Source organism: Parasteatoda tepidariorum, chromosome 8, assembly GCF_982258835.1.
Source record: "Parasteatoda tepidariorum strain Cologne lab strain chromosome 8, Ptep-v5.0, whole genome shotgun sequence".
Classification (NCBI taxonomy): domain Eukaryota; kingdom Metazoa; phylum Arthropoda; class Arachnida; order Araneae; family Theridiidae; genus Parasteatoda; species Parasteatoda tepidariorum.
In genome coordinates, this window is record NC_141762.1 from 49,534,719 (window position 1) to 49,550,466 (window position 15,748).

The 15,748-nt window shown below is 30.3% G+C and overlaps 1 protein-coding gene across 1 annotated transcript; it reads left to right on the forward strand.

The window, feature by feature from the left end:
• The first annotated feature begins 10,811 nt into the window (after positions 1–10,811).
• On the forward strand, positions 10,812–14,873 carry LOC107446942 (8.6 kDa transglutaminase substrate). Its single transcript, XM_016061727.5, has 3 exons — positions 10,812–11,055; positions 12,829–12,955; positions 14,664–14,873. The coding sequence occupies exons 1-3, from the start codon at positions 11,006–11,008 to the stop codon at positions 14,793–14,795; spliced, it is 309 nt and encodes a 102-aa protein (XP_015917213.2). The 5' UTR covers positions 10,812–11,005; the 3' UTR covers positions 14,796–14,873.
• The last annotated feature ends 875 nt before the right edge of the window (positions 14,874–15,748 follow it).

Sequence of the window (15,748 nt, forward strand, 5' to 3'; positions counted from 1 at the left end):
GAATTTTCTTTCATAAATCAATTCATTTCCCAAAACATAACATAATATTACTAGAAAAAAATTATCCTATGACAGGTTGATAACGCTTGTATTGTTATCAAAACTACTATAAAAGATGAAATTCAAACCCTTAATATATATATATATATATATATATATATATATATATATATATATATATATATATATATATATATATATATATATATATATATATATATATATATATATATATATATATATATATATATATATATATATATATATATATATATATATATATATATATATATATATATATATATATACATTATAGAAATTATACTTTTCCGATGTGTGTTTTTATTTCCAGGGAAGTTTTTTTTCTTCTTCAATGTAACATATATTCCAATTTTTCTGGTTTCAATGCTTGATCCAGTTTTTATTTTCCTAATCATATTCCAATTTTTTTCATTTAATGTTTGTTTTCCAATTTTCCAGTGTTTATGTTCCAAATTTTTTCTTCTAGAGTGTCTGTGTTTCAAATGTTTTCGTCTTGTGTTGGTGTTCCAATTAGTTGCTTCCAATGCGTGTTTTTTTTCTCTCCAAAGTGTGCTTTAAAGTGTTTTTTTTTTTTTAAATATTTTCCTTCAGCTTTTTCAATGTGTTTTCCGATTGCTAAAACTTTTGTCACATTGACCGTTTTGTTTTATGGCCTTGTTTCATTTTTGAACGACTCTCTAATTCCTTACGGATTCTTTTTTTTCCCCATATTTTCAATTTTTTCACTTTGCTAAATTTTATTTTCGAATTTTCCAGTTTCTTCTATGTTCTGTAATTCTCCTTTATGTTCAGTTCCTGTTTTTTTTCTTTTTTTCTGTTTTATTCATTGCGTTCCAGCTTTTAATCGATTATTTTTCCTAATGTAGATTCTATTTTTATTTTTTTTTCAGTATATAATGTGTTTTTATTTCCAATATGGTTTGTATTTTAATTTCTTGTGGGTTCTATTTTATTCCGATGTTCCGATTTTCGTGTTCCGATTTTATTGCCAGTGTGTTTTCCAAATTCTAATTTCCAATGTGCGTTTCAAGTTTTTTTCTTTCGATGTGTGTTTTTTCTTTCTTTTTCAGTATGTGTTTCAATTTTTCTGTTTTCAATGTTTGGTTCAATTTTTATTTTCCAATGTGTGTTCCAAATTTTTTTTCCAGTATTTTTTGTATAAAATTTTTTTCAGCCTGTGCTTGTGTTCCTAATTTTTTCACCCAGTGTTTGTGTTTCCAAACTTTCTTCATCTAGTGTTTAAGTTCCAAACGTTTTCGCTTGATGTTTATGTTCCAAATGTTTTCCAATGTGTCTGTTTTATTTGTTTCAATATGTGCTTTAAGTGTGTCGTGCATTTTTTAAAATTAATTCATAATATTGAATTTTAATTAAATATTTTTTAAGCTAAAATAATCATGTGATTTGTGTTAAAAATAAATCTTGTAGTTAGTAATGTGAAACATTTTGTAAGTTTTTAGATATAAGTTTTGACAATGCAAAATTTTTTTTAAGTATTCGAATAAGAAACTAAGAATATGTACAGTCCGCGAAAAGAAAAAGATATCACCCTGAATAACTTTTGCTTTAGTGATCGGATTTTCACGAACTAAGTGTCAATCTTAATGGTTCCAGGGGGTGACCACAAATATGCTAATTAATTAGTGCTAACTAATAATTAAGTTACGAAATCAGATACAAAAACGTACTTTCTCTGAATAAACATATATTTTTTTTTTACATATTTGGATTCTTAATCTTCAAAATATAGGGGGTAGCCGCAATCTGGGAAATGTGGTCCCCATAGTTTGGGCAGGAGAGCGATTCAAAGTTTGGACCCCTTAATGTTAATTTCACTTCTTGTGTTTTTAGTCATATTTTAAAAGCTAATTAAGGAATTCAAAAAATCCTTCAAAAATTTTTACCAAGGTGGAACCTTCCAAAATTTTCCATCCTTAATTTAATTAAATAATAAATAATTATTAAAAATTATTTTTGTCGTGAAATTATCTTTGGGTAAATGAGTTTTATGAGTGGGTGTAATTTTTTTTTGAATTGCTTAATTAGCTTTTAAAATATGACTAAAAACGCAACTTGCGAGGAACTTGACTTCGCGTGCGTAACGTAAAATTTCATTCATATTTTTTTCGCTAATAATCGTTTACTAATATTTTTATTTTTATTTCTTTCAAACTATAAAATACGATATTTCTTTTTCAGTCGTTTAATAATTTACTTGCAATTTAGTAAAGAAATTTGAATAAACATTTTGAATAAAAAACACTTTATTCAAGAATGTCTAGTTTTATAAAAGCGTGCTTCTAATGGCATATGATTATACGAGGGTTGCTATTTATATTTCTGGCCTAATAATGAAAAAACAAGTATGTAGGATCGAAATTGGTTTTATTGTTTTTCAAAATATTCTCCATGATGATCAATACACTTTTGCATGCGTTTGAACCAATTTTCAAAGCACTTTTTCCAGTCCGATTGAGGTAACTCCAAAACATGCGTTTTGAATGCATCAACCGCTTCTTCGGGGGTCGAAAATCGTTGTCCGCGTAATTTATTTTTGATGTGTGGGAATAAGAAGAAGTCATTGGGTGCCAAATCAGGGCTGAACGGCGGATGACCCATCAGTTCGATCTTTCGCTCTGTCAGAAATGCCTTTGTTTGAGCTGATGTGTGAGAGCTCGCATTGTCATGATGAAGAATGATTCGCCTGTTCTTCTGCTTTTTTCGAATTTCTCCGATGACTTCTGGCAAACAAATGGTCGTGTACCATTCAGAATTGACAGTTCTGCGTTGCTCTAACGCCACTGTTGCCACATGACCGTTAATGCCGAAAAAACAGGCAATCGTTTGTTTCGATGTGCTTCTTCCTCAAACAACTTTTGTTGGTTTTGCCTCATCTTGGAAGACCCATACAGTTGATTGCTGTTTTGTTTCCGGTTCATATGCATAGATCCATGATTCGTCACCTGTGTAGATGTTATACACAGCCTTTGATGTACCTTGAACGTATTTTTCCAACATTTCCTTGCACCAATCGACACGAGCCTTTTTTTGAGCGTTTGTCAGATTATGCGGGATCCAACGCGAACAAATTTTTTTAATGATCAAATGTTCATGCAATATTTTATTGATGCTAGTCATACTAATGTCCAAAGACGCCTCTATCTCACGGTATGTCACATGACGATCTTGCTTTATCAGTTCACGCACAGCATCGATCTTTTCTGGCACAACAACGGATTTTGGACGACCTGCACGGGATTCGTCCTGGATCGAACATCGACCACGATTAAATTCGTTATACCAATTTTTTACAGTGCTGTACGATGGCGCCTTATCGCTGAATAAAGAATTAAGTTCATCGAAGCACTCTTGTCTTGACAATCCACGTCGAAAGTTATAAAAAATAATGGCACGAAAATCTTCACGATTCAATTCCCTTTTTTGAACGAGAAGAACTTTTCAATTTACAACAACACAAATGAAGCTATAATGGTAAATCGTCTGCTGAATTTATGTTTAAAAATATCAAACTTTCGATTAAAATCGTCTGCGGTCACCTAGCAACACTTACTGTTGCCAAGGCCAGAAATATAAATAGCAACCCTCGTACACCAGATTGCGCTTATTTAATGTGATTATTTTTCATTTTGTTTTTCAATAACTGATACAATTTCAATAATATACATGCGTATGCATAGATTTGGAATTATATATTTATCAATTTCTTGAATATATATTTCATGAATATTAATAAAAATACGTAGTCAGCATTTTTAATGATCTTAAAACTTCTTTACATCTTAATCTTAACGCCTTAACCTTAAAATAAATTTGTGAATTACCTATCTGCGCGTGTTTCGCAGAATTATTTACCTTTTAATTGAATTTTAATGCAAAATCTTATTTTTTATTCTACCATATACACAGAAGAGCCATTATATTTTGACCACCCTCAATCTATAACAATGGGCTCAGGTTTTCATGGCTTCTCGCCCAGAACAATGTTTTCATGGGACACATTAGGACCCATAATCCTCATACAGAACAATCCCTGAAGTCTGTAAGCTACTTGGACATAGTTGCAGACCAGGTTCACCCATTCATGGCAACAGTTTTTTCTGCGGGGGATGGTGTTTACCAACAGGATAATGCACCGTGTCATACGGGTCGAATCATCATGGACTGGTTCGAGGAACATTCCAGTGACTTTCAAGTCATGTCTTGGCCCCCAAATTCACCCGACCTTAATTCAATAGAGCATTTGTGGTCCTACTTGAAAAACCAAATTCGTGCTGCCACACTACCCCCTCGCAATGTGAGGGAATAGCAGGACCAGTAGGTGAGCGCTTGGTACCAGATACCTCAGACTACCTATCAGCACCTTGTGGAATCAAAGCCACGGCGGGTGCTAGCAGTTTTGAGGGTTAAGGGTGGTCCTACATGTTATTAGCAGGGTGGTCATAATGCATAATGTAATGGCTCTTCGGTGTATATTATTTTCCAATAATATACTAATCAACAGTTTTAGCTCATTAATTTATGTTTTCCTTTAAAATAAATTACTTTTTAAATTATTGCTAAGTTCTTATTGAAAGAAAACTTAGAATTGTTGTCAGCTATCTGAGAATTAAATTTAAAATATTCTACTGATCACACACAATATCATTCGATGCAGAACAGCTGACTATTTACTAAGAATACTATTGTTTACGAAAAATGAAGATAAATTATTAATTTTCTTTTTTTTTTATTGTTTCTTATTTATTCGAGTAATGAAAAGTAAATGCGTATGTGTGAGCAGCAAAAAAATACAACAGATTGTTTTTTTTTTTAAATGAACAAAAAACTATGGACATACAATTTTATTTCGACATTGAAAGTTATTCTTGTGCGCTAACTTAAAGTTACCCTTTTGTTTTAAAAAGTTGAAAATATTTGCTTAAAAAGTTGTTTATATGATTTCTTAACATATAAACAACTTATAAGCTTAACATATAAGCACAGTTCTAAAAAATATTGCTATATCAGGAAAATGTTCCATTTGACTTTTTTCTACTTAAATAACTTATAATCATTGTTTTAACACACGTTTTGAATAAATTATGAATACAAATTTCTCCTAATATTTCGTAATAAAAAAAACAAGAATATTAATGATTCATTTATAATTGTTTCATTGAACCAGAGTAGTTAATTGTTTTCGTAATAATCGGCCTTAACTATTTAACTTAGATTGTTTGGACTAGGGGTCACTTCATGCATGTCTTTCGAGATTGAAATTTCAGTGAGAAAATGTAAAAATTACAAGAATGCGTAAGCTGGTTTCAAGTAACAAAAAAAAAAAAAAAAAGGACAGAATCGTTGGCAAAAGAAGTTATCTCATGAAAAGAGTGTCAGAATTAAAAAAGTATTGTAAAAACTGTAACAATTGTTACTCTTGTTTAATTAAGGGTATTATAAACCTAATTTTCCTTTAATCATATTTTTTTTAAAAACTAACGAAAGGAGTGTGTTAATAACATCAACTCTTTTTACCGCAAATTAAGTTTACTTAATATCATTTGCAAATCTTATGAAGTGCAAATTCTTGACATGCTCCTTAAAATAAAGTTTTATTTTAATCGTAGTTGAAAGAGTATGGATACGTAGTTAAAGGAGGTATGTGACATCCGGAAAAAAAAGTCGTGTGATAGAGATAGTTTTAAGCAGAACGAATTAGTTCTTTTGGTTGAAATGCTGACAATATCATTACAGCATCTTGGTTTACAAGTGCCATGAAAGAAGGTTCTGAACTTAAAATATGAATTTTAATATATTTTCCTATTTGCATACCTCCTTGATCTCCGCACCGTTTTAATATTCTGTAAAGCATAAAATGAAATAATGCTGAATAAAAAAAGAGATTTCAAATGAAATATTTTATTTTCCTTAATGCAGGATATCTGATACATTTTAGATGTTCAAAGTCATGACTTTTTATGTCTACTTCCAAGAACTTTTCATGACTTAACGAAGTTACTATTTTCTTCGACAAAAACAGAATAATAAATTTAAAAAGCATTATAATCACATTATATTAAATGATAGGTATAACCAAAACTGTAATACTCTGCATCTTCATATTTATTGATTTTAAATTTAAAAAACAGAGTAAAGAAAGAGTTGAAGCAATAAAATAGCTGAAAAAAATAATAGCTGAGCAAATATTTTTTTTCCTGCAGAATTATATTCTAAAGATACTTTTCTTGTTCATCAGAAATGAAAGAAATACTCCTGATTTTTCTGTTCTCATTTCGGAATTTAAAAAAAGTTGCCAATGACTGACTTGCTTCAGCTTGAATTTTAAATTGATAAAATAAAAAGATGAATAATAATTATTCTGAAATCACATAAGTTTAAAAGATACTTCGCTCTAGAAATGATGTTTTTTCTTTCATTTTTCGAAAGAATAGCATAATTTTTAAAGAACATGATAAAAACATTTTATATTTTAATAAAATATGACTCAGAGTGGGGATTTTGTAACAAATTCAGATATTTGGAACACCGTGAAATTGGGGAGGGTTCCCATTTTAAAAATAAAATCTTTCGGAGACCTAAATCCATGACTTTACATGATTTTTTTAAAAAGAATAGTTAAATTCATGACAAATTGTGTTCAATAACGAAATTCATGACTTTCAAGGTGCTGTTAATATTTTGTCATGAGGCCTTGGCGGCGGACGACTTCGGTCATACGATTTGGCAAGCTGTTGACAAGATTGGTAGCAAATGACGACCGTTCTTTAACTCCTCCCAAGCTTCCAGGACTTTGCCCCACAATCGATCACATGATGGAGTGCTGGTGAGAATTACCTTTTTTTTTTTTTTAAACTCAGACCATACATTTTTAATAGGATTCAAGTCCGCAGAATTACTTGCCCATGCCATGGTTTCAAATGCCTGCTGGTTTAACCAGTTTTTAACGATCTTGCTACAATGTATCCCAGAGTTATCTTGCTGGAAAACAAAGCAGCCATCGTTAAAATGATTATCCAAGACATCTGAAATCATAATATGCTCAAGTAAATCACGATAACGAGCTGCATTCAGACGACCGTCGATCCGATGAAGAGCTCCAAGTCCTGATGAGGAAAGGCAGCCCCACACAGGTATCGAAACACGGCCACTTCGGCGTATATTCTGGAAATATAAGGGGTCATTACGCATTGCAGCAGGTCACCAAACCCTTACACAACCAGAATAATCCGATTGAATGCAGCTTTCGTCCGTGAAAAGGACTCTACCCCAATCATGTATGGTCGGTCCAGTTTATGTGTGCATTGACAAATGCTACTCGTCCTCTTTTTTGTTTATCAGTGAGAAAAGGCTTCTTCTTAGCTATTCTACTTGATAGGCCTGCGTCATGAAGCCTGTTTCTCACTGCCTGAGATGTCACCTAAAATATGAAGAAAAACAAGCTTTTAAAAAATTTAAAATATAAATAAGATAGCTTATTCTATCAGCAATTATTATACCATATATTGTTTTATTTATTATACAATAAGCAGTTTTCGGTTTCCCTTAATGTTTAAAAAGGTTATATGCTTTGTTTAAGGTGTCCCAAAATGAGACTGACAAATTTAGAGGAGTTGTAAGAGACATGGAGAGGAGAATGAAAGTTTACCATCTTGCATACGTCTTAAATCAAGTTGAGAAGGTAAAAATTTCAAAAACCATTTAGGTTTCGGGGACACTCTGGAAAACAAAGCTATTACAAGCTTGCTGACTACTTAAGCATTTATTTTGCTAATAGTTACAAAGGTTACTCGAAGTGCGCTCTATGGTGTTATTGCACAGTCTACAATGACGTAAAAATGATTTCGGGTGCTCTTGAAGATAAGTTTAATATGACTAACATCAACTGATCTCTACTGCTTGCATCTTATAGATTCAGAATCTGCAAACGTTTACCCTCTTAACATGTTTTGCAACCTCCATGTTTTGTGGTAAGTTTTCATCTGGTTGATGACGCTTTACCCATTCCTGATTCATTCGTCGAATTTTTGCAATACTAAGTCTATCAGCGGTGTCAAATTTTTTTTCGGTAACCTTTTTTAAAGGAGATTAAAAAAACAAAAACAATCTGTTTTCGTTGCCCAGAAAGCAACTCGAAAAATTCTTTTGGTTGCTTAGCAACTAAAAGCACTATGTTTTCCCGTATTGTCATTCATTCAGTTTCTTTATGGTTGTTATAAGTTATTTCTCCTTCTATGGAGAGGTAATTTGGCATATCTTTAAATCTTCGCCAGATATATAAATCCTTATTGTGACCCAATTTACAACCCATTTTTTTTCTCGAAATTTTGTAAAAAAAAATATATATAAATGTTTATTCAGAGAAAGTACGTTTTTGTGTCTGATTTCGTATCTTAATTAATAGTTAGCACTAATTAATTAGCATATTTAAGGTCACCCCCAGAAACCATTAAGATTGACACTTAGTTCGTGAAAATCCGATCATTAGAACGAAAGTTATTCAGGGTGATATCTTTTTTTTTTGCGGACTGTACCTCAGCTGTTAATGTTTTTAATCAAATAAATAACATTTTATTCATATATTTATGTAAATAAAAAATATTTATGAAGGTCAATTTTATGAATTATGAATAAGTTCATGAATATTTACGCATTATACTATACTTATACCAATTAGGAGTAAAAAAAAAATTATGTAAATAAAACTTATTTAAATAATTATTTATTTGCATGTTTTTGCAATGCATTTTCGACTTATACGGCCTAATCGGACAGAAGTTTATAAAATTTTATTTATGAAAAATATTTTTTTCAGCAAAAAATAAATATTGATATACATATTTAAATAAAATATATTTAATAAATAGTCTTTTTTTAAAATTCATGTAGGAATTATTAAAATTCTGATTAGGAATAGATTGATGAAACTATATAATATTTTATTATTTAATGTATGAAATAAAATACAGAAATCCTTGCTTACAGTTGTTCATCAAGTTAAACATACAGTATTAAATGGGAAAATAAAGTAGTTTTTTACCCCCAATAACATTTTTTCCCTGTACATAGGGAGAGAAACTTCCATATCTCATTTAAACTTAGCATACAAAAATATTGAAACATTCAAGCTAGTATATATTTTATACCTCTTCGAAAACAATATTAATATAAAACTTATTATTTCATTGGTAATGATGAAATAAAAACTCAAAATTTTTTACATCCAAATTAACATACTGGATATTATTGTTATTCAGAAAGATATCACCACACATCGCAATTAAATATGGATCAAATAAGGAATTGTGTACTATTCAAATGAAGGAAAAGTTTCGTGTGATAAACTTTAAATTACATAAAACTTGTTTAGATGTTGCTTTTAAAACCACAAATACTGGGAATTGTGATTAGAAATGTGGATTTAAAGAATTTTAAACCGTAACCGCTCTCAAATAAACATTAAAAAAATAATAATTTTCCTATGTTCAACTAAGAGAAAAAAAATTTTTTTTTTCATAGTAATAACCAGATTTGTTAATAGCGATAGGTTGAAATTTATATTTCATTAGGTACTTGAAATTAATTAGAAACATTATAAACAAGTGAGAAAAATATAAAAACATCCGAAATATTTCTCAAAAGAATAAGTGACATTAGATAAAGAATTGTTTAACTTTCAGAACTAGCAATGCATACAATTACTGTACTATTCTAAACGGTAATATAATCAAAGGGAGTACAGAAAGTACTTACTGAGAACAGAATATCAGAACCGTGCATGTTTATAGGAACCACTAATTCCTGCAACATTGGAACAGATCACTTTGTTTATCAGGAATTCTTTTTCTTCAAGATCTATTTGAAATTTACCTTTTATGGAATGCTGTTCTTTCCCTATTCTTGATCTCTACATGATTATCAGATTTTTCTTTTATGGTCACAGTTACTAAATGGCCTGCATCAACGATTTTCTCCGCTTCTTTAATAATACGAGATTCGATTCTGTTAATATCAACAAAGGATAGAATTTCTGCAAATCTTAATTTCAACTCCATTGTAGAACAAAACGGTAGAAATCTCCAAAATGGAACCCATCTCGAGCTACTACACGACTGTTGTTCGTAGAAATCGTCTGCGTCTGGTTAACATCGGCCCTCTAGTATTTTGTGATCGCGAATTGTTATTTCTTTTGATTTATTATTATTTATTTTACTTATTCATATTCCTTTTTTTTAATGTTATTTCTTTTATTTAGTAATTGATCAAGTTTTGTATTTTTTCCCATTTACGCATACATAAATTTAAATCTTAGCATTATTTTCTATTATCGTTTGAAGAACAATGGACTTACTCAAAACACCAAATTAATCTTAGAAAAGAAAAAGAAAAAAATGAAATTAAAATTTTTATCTCACGAAATGGTTGAAAAGTATCTAAAGAAAATAAAATGAAATACAAAATAAAACTGACGAAAATGAATTGAAATTAATATTTGAAAAGTAAAAAATTATTTTAAGAAGAGTTGGTAATTGATCGAATTTTGTATTTTTTCTCATTTATGCGTACAGAATTTCAAAGCTGAGTATTATTTTCTATTATCATTAAAAGAACAATAGAATTACTCAAAACACCAAATCAATCTTTAAAGAAAAAAAAAAGAAAAAAGAACATGAATTATTCTATTGCTTAGAGGTAAACCTAAACCAAACTTCTATTGTCTAATTCTTATCTCTCGTTAATGATTCAGTTTTGTTTTTTTACAATTATTATGAACAAACAAAATATTTTTTCCCTCTTCTCCGTGACAGTTATTAGCTGATAAACAATCAGAATGGGGGAAATGATAACGTAAAAGGGTACTTCCTGAGTGTTTTATAAAATATGTTAACTCTTTCGCAAAATTTCATTTTAAATATAAATTTGGTAAAAAAAAACTCATCTGAAAATGAAACCACTTTCTTTGTGCATAACTGCAGTCACAATATTAGGAGCAATGTAAGTATGAAAATTCTTTCTTTCATAACTGTGTAATAAATTATTAATTGAAATTTTAGACCATAATTATAAAAAAAAATAACGTCACAAGTGGTTTGATAAGTAGTACTATTAAATTTTCAAATTTTAACCCATTAATACCCGGTTTTATATTTTGCAGCAATTCAAATGGTAAAAATCAAGAAAAATTTTAAAACTTTGATGGAGAAGAATTGAAGAAGAATATTGCTTCTACTAATTCTCGCTTATAAAAATATATTTTTAAATTATGAGTTATATATCTAGATGCTGAATATGACTAACTTACTTCAATTTATTTGCTTTTCAATAAGTGGTAAATTACGGTTCTAGTCAGGAAGAACTTTAACACCACCAATAATATAATTAACGTGCGTTCATAAATCCTATATTTAATCTATATGCTGTGGTTATCAAAATTATATAAATTAAATTTTTAAGATCAAGAATTTAAATGAAAAGAATAAATTTTTTAAAGACTTAAAATCTAATAATAAAATTCTCCTGAATATATGAAAGAATTTGCATGCATGCAATATTCATCCTCTACATTACTGTCTTTATGTAAACCATAAATCACGAAAGTCTAGGCAGTTGAGAAACTTTTCTTAATCTTAAACCTAAATTTTAAAAGTTAAATATTTTTTCCTACTATGACAGATCAATAATTTGGAACTTGCACTTCAAGAAAAAGAAAACTACTATACCCACACATGCGACGTATGACATCAGCGCCGGCTGATCGTTTGTATGTAAAATGGCATGTTAAAGTTGAGCTAAGCTTCTCCGCATAAGTTAAAATGAAGTTAATTAAATATGAAGCTGTATCGTACATTGAATTTGTTGAAATATAATTCTTTCTAGTCTACGTCTTTTACTTACCTTAGATTTATTATTCGTTTGTGCATTTTATTGTAACCGTGATATATTCTCATTTGTGTATCTGTCAACTTCGATGCATAGTTAATTTGTTTATGCTCTACCTGGCTTCGTGCCTCTCTTTGTGTTGAATTAGAAATAAAAAGTGAATGAATTGAAATCTTTGTGAAAGAATATAGTATGTGTCACTTCACTTAAGAGAATTGATACTTGTCGGGCTTGACGTACTAGAAATAAAATGGACAGCAGAACAGTTTCTAACGTAAACATATGAAAAGTTTCAACAACCAATCAGGATCAAGATTAAGTGTGTTCACGAATAATTAAAATTACGATACACCTCGGTATAGGGACAATTATATTAATTTATCAAACAGGAAATTTCACAGAAATTTTTGCATATGATAGAACATCGCTTTTCAAGATATAATTGTGCTTTTTTCATGAGAAAGAAGCAATAAATAAGGTAATCATAGGAGTCGCCCTTTGAACGACCTTTGAGAAAATTTTTCTGAATGGGTGTATCATTTATGTATTAACGTATAAATATTAACTTTAAAAGCTTAACCCTAAAATATTTTAACAACCATAAGAATTCAATAATTGAAGCTTTTGCTTATCCATCAGATATATTTGTTAGATAATTATGCTTAAGTGTCGACAAAATCGTAAAAGTTTTCGGAAATTCTGTGGAAAGTGGTAAAATAATTATATATACTTAATACCTTAAGTATATTTAATTATATTACCACTTAGAGCAGTCTTAAACCAGCGGTATAAATTAATAGTTATGGATAATAAATTGTAGCCTTCAATCAAAAAAGCATATATCAAAGATAACAATTGGAAGATTTCAGACAATGTTTATTTTTTCAGGATTGTTAACACAGAGGCGCTCTCTCAGCCAGTTTGTGATGAATGTGATCCTCAGAGTTGTCCCGAAACATCCTGTGAATGTGGCACAGTTAAGGATGGTTGCAACTGCTGTGATTTATGTAGTTTGGTAAATAGTATTTATATGATTATGTTGGGTGTGTTTATAATTTGGAAGCATGAACTTTAAAAACTTCAACTTTTTAAACCATTTTGTTGCGATTCATTGGTAAACTCTACGAATGCAAGATAGACGAATAGACTAAGTTCCCTTTACAACAAATTTGAAAGTTTTATTCTACCTTTTAGATATGTGATATGTTTAAACAAAGTTTTTTTGAGTAATATATAAAAATCATAATGATACATCACGCACCGTTTTTGTAAGAGAAATGTCGACTCTAGTCTTGATATTTCTCGGACATCTCATTTCCTAATGCTTCTATAGCCTCTAAGTAATGGCTCTCATTAAATAACGACTATTTTACACTTTGACAAATATTTTTTTAATATTCAATATTATTTTCCAATTTTCTTAACAAAATTTTTATTTTAGGGGGAATTCCCGTCGGAATTTGAGCCATAACTGATGTTACTTTTAAAGCAGATATTATACCATAAAAATGCAAAGAGTAACAAAATACTTGATTATATATTTCTTAACTTCTAAAGATTAATCAGAAACATTAAATTGCAAATTACATTTAGAATGAAATCAATTAAAGCTTTCAATTATTATTCCCAATTATAATGTATTTTTGCATTTGCGATTCTGTATTTTGCATTCATATGCCTCAGGATCTCATTTAATTTCAGTCCACACAGTATAAATTTCTTCAACTGTCAAGTTTAGCTGCCCAGCTTCATTTTCTGCACATATATCTGCAGAAAAGAAAATTAGCTTTCATAATTTTCTTTTAGTCCAATTTAGAAAGGAAGGCAAATCATGCATAAACGTTCGATAATAAATGTAGCAAAGCCAAAAACAAGTCAACACTATTCTTGAATAAAATATTGATTACATGAATATAAAACTCGTCGGTACTTTAAAAACTCAAGAGAAGATCAACACATTATAATATTTTAATTGAAGTAATAATATTAACTTTTAAGTATTATTAATATTTTATGTAATAAAATATATAATAAGTATTAATATTTTGTTTCTTTACTAATTGAAAAGGTAAATGATTGAATAAAAAATATGAAAGACTTATTTGCAAGATTGATCGTAATAGAAAGCTCTGAGAATCGAAGAACAATGATAAATCGTTAAATGGCGTCATCTAACGATGCATCAACAATTAAATATTTCCATCTGTGATTGTCAGCTTCAAATAAATCGTGTGTGACCATCTAGTATCGGAAAATAGTATTATAGAGGTCGTAAATCCATAATGGATATTTTGTTCTGTTTTAATATATGGAAGTATTATTAGTTTGAATTATAAGTCCCGTAGTTGCATAAAGGGTCGATGCTCAAGTGAAAGCTAAATTTACAAATTTTTCAGTATCTTTGAGAAAACTTAACTTTTCCTTTTTTGAAGATCATACCCCGTATATTTTGAGAGTCACAAATTCAAATTTATCGAAAAAAGTATGTTTTTAAAGAAAACACGTTTTTTGTGTCCTATTTCGTAACCTATAAATTTTACTTACACTATCTAATTATAGCATAAGGTGTTGCCGGCGGACAATTAAACTGAGTTCTGTTACGTGATAATCTGATCATTACAAATCAAAAATTATACGTTCTTTTTCATTTTTGTACTGTTCCTTTCAAAGTTGTAACAAACGCCAATTTTCTTTTAAACTTAATAAGCTTTCCCTCTTTCCAGTGTGAAGGTGATTCTTGCAGAATATTTGCTGGCGATGCATGTGCTCAAGGCTTACACTGTGGACATCCCCCTGGTACAAGTTTTGCTGACAGATATAATAATCCAGGAACATGTGTTCTCAACGATTCTTAAACAGAATTTTTTATTCATTCACTTCTAAAGATTAATTGTTTATCTTTTGAAATAAAGAAGTAAATATTTCAGAGTAAATTTTATTTCATTTTTTTTTAATTTTATAACCGTCGTTGAGCAGCCGACAAAAATTTTTGGGTTTACGACTAATATTGTTCAACTATGTAGCCTTGTAATTTTGAACCCAATCCAGAAGACAAGGGAATTCCTGGATCCAATATTAAAAGAAATTAGCTTTTGTGGAGGACTTTTTTTGATGAAACTAACCCACATTTGCCTTACATCACGAAAACCTCCCATAGTTAGCCAGACTGCAAGGGGACTCTAACCCATGATCCATCTACCACTAAGGATATTTTACGTCAGCAACAAGGGAACTCCTGGACCAAGTTTTGGGAGAAATTTGCCTTCGTGGAGGACTTTTTTGATGGAATTAATCCGCATTTGCGTTACGTGGAGAAAACACGTAGATCTACCACGGTTAGCCTGATGGCAATTGGACTCTAACCCATGATCCGTCTACCACTGAGGATATTTTACGTCAGCACTGTGATCGGTGCAAGCCTGATGCGGAATTCATATCGATCAGCCATCACTGGGATTCGAACCCGGTTCACGTCATTGGATGGCGTACGCTCTATCTCCTGAGCCATCACGGCTCGTTCAGAATAAATTATAACCATCATTGAACAGTCGACCCAATTTTTGGGTTTATGACTACTAATGTTCATCTATGTAGACTTGTAATTTCGAACCCAATCTAGGAGACAAGGAAACTCCTGAATAAAGTGTTGGCAGAAATTTGCCTTCGTAGAGGACTTTGTGAGGAAACTAACCCGCATTTGCGTTACATGATGAGGAAGACCATTGCCTTCGTGGAGGACTTTTTTGATGGAATTAATCCGCATTTGCGTTACGTGGAGAAAACACGTAGATCTACCACGGTTAGCCTG